This window comes from Oryzias latipes, chromosome 24 (assembly GCF_053564925.1).
Source record: "Oryzias latipes strain Hd-rR chromosome 24, Olatipes_Hd-rR_3.1".
In the NCBI taxonomy this organism is placed as follows: Eukaryota; Metazoa; Chordata; class Actinopteri; order Beloniformes; family Adrianichthyidae; genus Oryzias; species Oryzias latipes.
The window spans coordinates 10803582-10811472 of record NC_136260.1 but is presented as its reverse complement, the minus strand read 5'-3'; the positions used below and the strand labels follow the sequence as shown (position 1 = coordinate 10811472).

Below are 7891 nucleotides of genomic sequence, written 5' to 3'. Positions count from 1 at the left end.
GTGCAGCAAAACACGTAGCTGCAGTCCGAAAAACACGACTTTTGGGTGGAATCAATTTCACCAGACATTTTTTTTTTTAACGGAAAATGTATCAGCCCTTGTACGTGCGTGGGCAGTCACGGGGTGAAGTACAATACCCATCCCCTAGCCAAAACACAGAGGGTGGGTCCTGTTGGCCTTGTGCAGCACGTCACACGCAGCTCAGCTGTGGACGTGATTTTATGCAGTTGGGGCACTTCCCGAACTTGGCATGTAGGGTGGCTCCAAATCAGGCAGTGTGCACGCATCTTCATCTGGACGCAGGATGCAGGCATTACACAAGACCCATCTAACCCTGCTTTTGGTCCTGAGACTCAATTTAGGAGGTGATGAAAAGAAGTTGATGGTGGTTTTTTTTCATGGTCATGCATCTGCACTAGCAGCATTTTTTGTGGTAATGCAGCTAGTAAACGGTTAGCTTTCCTATTTTATACAGAATTTTTATCCCAAGAGAAATTTCTTTCTATTTTATGCTGTACCTCACATGCTGTAAAGCTACATGCATGTAAATATGAAAATTGTCCTGAACTTATCTCAACTTTCACATTTGCCATCTGTTCCCATTCATAAGGCCTAGACCACTTATTGGGTTTAACAAAATACAATAGTTTTGTTTGTTCTTATATTGATTCCCCCTAAAAAAAACAAGACCCTTTAAGAACTCTGAGGGTTTCTTATCAGTCACTTTAGAGAAAAACAGTATTTGACGTTTTATGTACACTTTTATATGTAAACGAGAGCAACCAGTGTGTAACAGATACACAACACTTATTTCAGATTGTGTATTATCTCAGAAAACAGCTGATCTACTCAGGAATGCGCAGAATATGGGGCAAACGGAAAGAATTTTTGTTGTTTTTTCTTTAAACTTATCTGCACGTGCAGAGAAAGTTACATCAAACCCCCTGACGTAAATAGGAGGGGATTCTTAGATATATTGATTTCACCTCAATCACTCCTGTGAACAACAAGGATTTCTCCAGCATCACTTCCCCACTCTGTTGTTTACCACATGAGGGAGTTCTGCATTTTTTTGGGCTCTCCCACGTCAACACGCCGGAGTCAAAGTAAAACAGTTACTTGGGAGTAGATGCTGTAAAGCTGGGATGACGCACAAAACACCACAGACTTTGACCGCTAGTGTCATCGTCTGTTAGAGTCTACAAAGATTTCACTGCAAGAAAATGCAAAGATAGCCGCTAAAAACGTAAATGTTCAGCAAAAGGACCCAAAAATAGAGAACAAAAATATCTACAAAAGCATTCTAATAAAGTGAAAACCCTGACTAAGAACAAGTACACCAAAACACTAGCTAAATGAGCAGTATAGTGGCAAATAAATAAGGGAGCTGTAAAGCTGTAACAATTTGGGCCGGTCTTTTTTTTTTGCTCGTTGAAATTAGGTTTATTTTAAGTTTTGCATCCTTTTACGGTATAATATCAGATTAAAAAATGTGAAAACAAAAACTTGGTTGTGTATAACTTTTCTAGCTTTCATCTTGATTCAAACTGTACTTGTTGTGATTTTACGATTTAACAAACTCTGAACTCTGGTATTTCAGGTAAGTGGAAAGACTGAGGAAATAAGTCATTGAAAAGACCAAACAATCGTGAGGCTTTCAGATCATTTTTCTGCTTTATTAGACATTCTGGCTGGATTGTGTTTTACAAATGTAAGTACAGGCGGTGTCTGTTCTTATCAATCATACAGAGTTGCTTAGAATTGACAGCATTATTTTTACCCATCAGTGTTTGATGGTGATGCTCTTTACCTCTGTGAAGAAATGATAAGAATCCTTTCCTCCCTCCCTTCCCACACCAGAGCTCTTCATTCCTCCAAATGGCAGGTTCAGATCTCTCACCAGCCAGCAGTTGGTCCACACCAGCCCCGCCTGTAGCCGCTGTGCCACCCGGTGAACCCTCCCCACATCGCGGGACCACACGGTGGCAGCCAAACCGTAACGCACCCCGTTGCCCCTGGAGACAGCCTCATCCTCTGTGTCGAAGGGGCTGATGCAGGTGACAGGGCCGAAGATCTCCTCCTGCATGATGCTGGAAGTGTCAGATATGCCTGTGATGACTGTGGCTGGCATGAAGAACCCGGACTTGTTGCGCTCAGGCAGGTCCAGCTTGTCGACTCCTTCACCACAATGAATGACGCCGCCTTCGGATTTGGCGGCAGCAACAAAGCTACGCACCTTGTGATGGAAACAGGGACATAATCAGACCCAAGTAAATGGAAAAAAAAGTTAGCAACATTTGATTTGTTCCAAGCACCTTCTCCAGGTGCTCTTTACTGATGAGGGCCCCGTTGTTGTTGCTGGGATCAGACGGAGCACCAGTTTTCCACTTCTTAGTAGCAGCCACAAATCTTTCCAGGAACTCGACATAAATACTCTTCTCCACATAAATTCTGCTGGTACACAAACAAATTTCTCCCTGTGAGAGGAAGAAAAGGAAAAGAGTATGAACTGATGAATCACAAATCAATTTTAAACTGTGAGCCTTGATCGCCATCAAGTGGGCCAACCATGTCATTGCACCCTAAAAAACAATTTCAAGTTAAAGAATTAATGGAAAGAACAGCGTTTATAATTAAATACTTTATATATATCAAAATTATAAAAGAAATGTGTTGAAAAATGTACAAAACTGTATCATTCACTTATACAGAACAATCCAAAGGAATGATTCATTTATGGTTAATGTCGACAAGTTTTAATTTTTAATGCAGAGCCAATTAAAACCTAATTCATTTATTTCCCAATTGTGAACAACTAAAGGTTTGATAGGGTACAGAGGGGAGGGAAAAACATTTAGAGTCCTTTAGAATACAATAAAACCATTTTTAAACATATTTGTAATTATTTTGTTGTATTTTTAATTCACTTTTACTACTTGTGTGAAAATAATGTTCTTTTAATTTTTCTCATTTTAAATACTGATGATTAATTTTTTCAATTATGATGCTTACCCAGCCCTGTGGGTTACTGACAGACTGTTCTGGGTGTACCATGTTATTACCCAACAGTAACTGAGATAGGCTCCAGCAACCCCATGAACCCTTTGAACTCTGTGTATGTTGCCTGAAATGTTCATTAAATAAGGGTTAATGGCTTTGCGTCGGACAGTTACTTCCGCGAAGTGCGTTAAAAAGTAAAAACGCACACTTCGAAGGCCATTAACCCGCTTATACCATGGTCTCTTACAAAAGCAATACATATTAACTAGTTTTTAGTCCTTAATTCTAGTTTTTTTCTGATTTGGATCGCCTTTCTCACAAAAAGCGGACTGTTTGTTACGTGATGCGGCGCTTGTTTTTGTCCAAAGGATGAGGCAAAAGGTTATTTTAAAGAAGCCGGCGCAGTGATACAAAACATTTAAGCTAGGTGACCGGAACTTCTTTTTTCAGCATGTGGTTATCAGGTTTTAACGCACACCCAGCAGCCAATCAGAATCGAGTATTCACCCGCACCATGGTATAACAAAACTTATATTACAGTCTAATTTAATAACCGATTCCTTAAAAATTTATTTCTATTTACTTTTTTGGTTTACTTTTTCTTTTTCCCGGCATGAGAAAGTTTGGCAAACTGTCCTCATCCCACCATAACACATGAAAACATTGGAAAGACAAGGATGTCCTCTTTTAACTCTTGTGCTATCCTAGGAACTTTAACAATGGGAGTGGGGTCATGTAGACCCTACAAGACAGTGCGCTGAACATTTTTTTTCAACGATTTGTGATCTTCACTGGTGTCCATGGATAATATGAAATCCTCTTCACCTTTATCTACCTTTGTCATGGTAGGGAGAACACGTCAATGTAAGGATCTGATCATCTGGACTCCATAGGATAGCACAAGGGTTAAGCACAATAGGTCTTAGCAGAGAACTTCAAATGAGTCTGTTACTCACCTGATTGGAAAAGCTGGAGCGAACGGTGGTCTCGATGCATTTATCCAGGTCTGCATCAGCAAAGATGATAGCTGGGTTTTTCCCTCCAAGCTCCAGCGAGAGCTTCTTGCAGAAGGGGGCGCTGCGCTCCGTGATCCTCTGTGCAGTTTTAGTGGAACCAGTGAAGGAGATCAGTGGAACGTCAGGGTGGCCAACGAGAGCATCACCCGCTTTGAGACCAGTGCCAAAGACGATATTGACCACACCTGGAGGGACACCTGCAGGAACAAAGATCATCCCTCAAACTGTAACACATTATTGGAATTACTTTTCCAAGTAAATCTCCAGTATTAAAAATTTCTGTCTAAATTCTGCAATACTTTGAAGTTCCTTTCATCAAATCAGCGACAGAGTTATACATAATTTAAAAAGTGAAACAATGCAGAGCATTTTATACAGGAAATGTAATTGCACCTGAAGATGACCAGAATTATAATCTATTTAAGCTTTACAATCAAAATAAAGTGAATATCTGTAAATATTGTAGCTTTACTCATATTAGACTAAACAGAAAACTAGGACAGCTTCAGGGTGGACTTTTTTTTTTCTTTTACTGTAATATTATTGCTTTAAAAACACAAAACTATGTGGCACAGAGATGGCATGATGTTGTGCAGGTGTGGGTTTTCTCCGGCTCCTCCCACAGTCCAAAAACAAGCCTCATAGGTTAATTTGTGTCTCTAAATTGCCCCCAAAGTGTGCATGTGAGTGTGTGGTCCTGCAACATAGAGCCCTGTTCAGGGTCAACCCTGCTTTTGCTCAACAGTGGTAGGGTTGGCTCCAGCGGTCCTATGATGAAGGATGGATGTGTGTGTGGCCTCTGCCGCCTTTTTCTTTTGTGACTAATGAAGATTAGATTTGAATTCTGCTATTTAAGAACTTCTGCTGGGTGACTTTTCTTAATGTGTTTTAAAAGATAAAGTATAGAGCACATATTTATCCCTCCAAAGTTATGTTTAATTACACTTTGTACTAAAAGTCTACTGTAACATCAATAATGCTGAACTCGTACTGTAGCAATTTAAGTACTGTGTGAAGTAATCTGTTACTCTGAAGCATTTCTTTATTAACTGCTGCTCATCTGCCTCTCCGGGCTCTGTGCTCCTACCAGCTCGCTGCATCAACTTGCACATCATCCATGCCGTCACAGATGTCATCTCGCTGGGTTTGGCCACCACGGTGTTGCCTGTCGCGATTGCAGGTGCAATCTTCCATGTCAGCAGGTACAGGGGGAGGTTCCAGGGACTGATCAACCCAGCTGCACACACCACACCAATCACATTGCAGAATATGCACTAAAGCGGCTGATTTCTCCCAGGCATCATCGTAAACACAACAGAGGCTCACCCACTCCCACTGGGCAACGGATGGTGTAGTTCAGGCAGCCCATGTGATCCATCAGGCTGCAGTCGGTGGTGTGGTGGAGCACAGAAGATGCAAAAAAGCGGAAGTTGTACGCAGCTCGGGGAATGTCAACGGTTCGAGCAAATATTATGGTTTTACCTGCAGAGTCGAAGCAAATAAAGACTCAAAGAGTAAAAATACTTTATAATGTCAGTATTTTATGTTTAGTAAAAATTGTTTTAGGGAAACTGCTTTATGACAATGTGCAACATGTATGAATCAAGCTGCTGAACTAAATGTCCTGTTAAAAAAGATCTCAGACCTAAGCTTTAATATTTTATGTTTATTTTAGTTATGAAAAACAGTTGAAAGGTAAAATGCTGGGTTCATCATGTTTTTTGAGTTGCATCTCATTGACCTTCATAAAAAGACAGCCCTCCCTTGCCGGATAGATCTGTCTGAGGCCAGTTGTTAATTGAATTGACTTATACTGTTATAAAACAGTTTTAAAATGAAATAATGTGGAGAAACATCAGTGGGAATAACTTTAGGGAAACTAAAATGTGAATGGATTTGACATTTACTCGTGTCCGTTTGTACACATATTTTATTTACAATTGATTATATTGCAAGAAACACAAAATAATCTGGAAAAGTTCACCTGTACTGTTCAGGAGGTATCTGCGAGTCACACTGGTTGAATTTTTTGCTAAAGATGTCCTGGATGGACTTTAGGTCAGTGAATCAGATGGAATCAGATTGCTTAAAATGAACCAATACCAACTATGAATTGGAGGAAATAAGTCCAATCGTTGTTGCAATGAATCATTACATTTCTAGTAAAATGGCATCAAAAGTGATGAATTGTGTGAATATAAGTTGTGAATACAAGTCATATGAGAAAGCACACTTTTGCAATTTAAACAACTTATTGTATCACAGGACATATCTGGTGCTAAATTTAAGCGTGATTCTATTATTCACTTACTGTCTTAGAACTTTACATTTTTCTTATTGAAAATGTATTTATTTATTGTAAAAGAAGGCAATGAAATGCTTACTGTTTGACCGTGCAGAGCTGTGGTTTTTAAGCTACATTTTTGTTTTGCTTTGACTCCACTAATTGAACAGAATAGAACACCTTGGTCTCTGGATTCAGCTTGGACAAACTCCTCCATGTCGGCTTCAATCAGATCAGCCAGCTTGTTCAGGACGTCTGCCCGCTGCTGGGGACTGCAGGCCGACCATTGAGGAAAAGCGTTTTTAGCTGCTGCCACTGCAGCATCCACCTGCAGGCATCACAAATCAACCCATGTCCTTGAATTCTTTTTTTTTTTTCTTTTTAAATCATAAATCAGTTTTTGCCCAAAGCACACCTCATACCTAATGATAAGTATGAGACACATAAGACATTACAGAGAATGTCAAGGGTTATTGACGGGGGAGTTTAATGATTACTTAACTGTTTACTCTCAAAGAGCAAAGGTGTTTCCCACTAAAACAAACGTCCAGAATACATTGTTCGTATACTTAGTAGTAATAGAAGTTGGTCTTAAAGCTAACACTACAAGGCAATAAGTCACTCAAAATTTTCAATTATGGAATAAGGTAGCGTAAAATCCATACCAGCATGCAACCTCAATTTGAAGAATTAAGTGGACTTTTATGCTTAGAAAGACTAAATTAAAGTGCATAAAAATTGTCCCACCTCTTCCTTCCCACTGTCCGGTACTTTGCAATACACCTCTCCAGTGGACGGGTCATAAGAATCTATATGCTGCTGGCAAGAGACGAACTTTCCTCCAATAAAGTTCTCCAGAACCAGATTTGGCCTCACTTCTGAGTTTTTCAGCATGGCTGCAATCAAATAATGGTCCGTAACAAAACAGAGGTAACTGACAGGCGAGTGAGAGGCTTCAGGAACCGAGGTAAGTGAGCCTGGACTGACCCTCCCACAAGCAGGACTCCTGTGTCACATAAAACAAAGTGCAGCTCCAGTGGCCACAGCCTTCAGTGTCACAACTGCAAATCCTCTGGATATCAGGAGTGTGTCAGTGCAGATCAATGGCAAAAATGCTTCATTTTTCTGTCCACAAAACAGGTTCCCAATTGACAATTTTGTAGGGAATATTACATCTATTGCATTTTCTTTAATTTTTAACACAAACAATAACCAAAAATGGAGGAAAAGAAGCAAATTTGCTAACGTTCTTCTCATTTCTCAACCTTTGGTGGTTAGAGAAGCAAAGTAAAGTGACAGTTGTATCCATATATATATATATATATATATATATATATATATATATATATATATATATATATATAAACTTGAAATTCAATTTCTGTGGGCAGCTTTAAAAAAGGTATGGACTGAGTCAGACCATAACCGTGAGAGCAAAGCAATGTTAGTTACTGATCAGCTTACAGAGAAACTTCGTCAGCAAACTGAGCCAACAAACCTGCAGCATTATGAAATGCTTTTGCAACCTCACAACTGTCATGCTATATTTGAGATTTCAGTTTGACGTTACAGGTCACCTGAAGGGATTTAC

The 7891-nt window shown here is 39.7% G+C and overlaps 1 protein-coding gene across 1 annotated transcript; it reads right to left on the bottom strand.

The window, feature by feature from the left end:
• Positions 1-1655: 1655 nt before the first annotated feature.
• On the bottom strand, positions 1656-7314 carry aldh8a1 (aldehyde dehydrogenase 8 family, member A1). The gene is made up of 7 exons (XM_004083704.5): positions 7048-7314; positions 6481-6628; positions 5343-5498; positions 5104-5253; positions 3957-4213; positions 2316-2477; positions 1656-2236 (listed from the first exon to the last, which is right to left on the bottom strand). The coding sequence occupies exons 1-7, from the start codon at positions 7192-7194 to the stop codon at positions 1784-1786; spliced, it is 1473 nt and encodes a 490-aa protein (XP_004083752.1). The 5' UTR covers positions 7195-7314; the 3' UTR covers positions 1656-1783.
• Between the last annotated feature and the right edge of the window lie 577 nt (positions 7315-7891).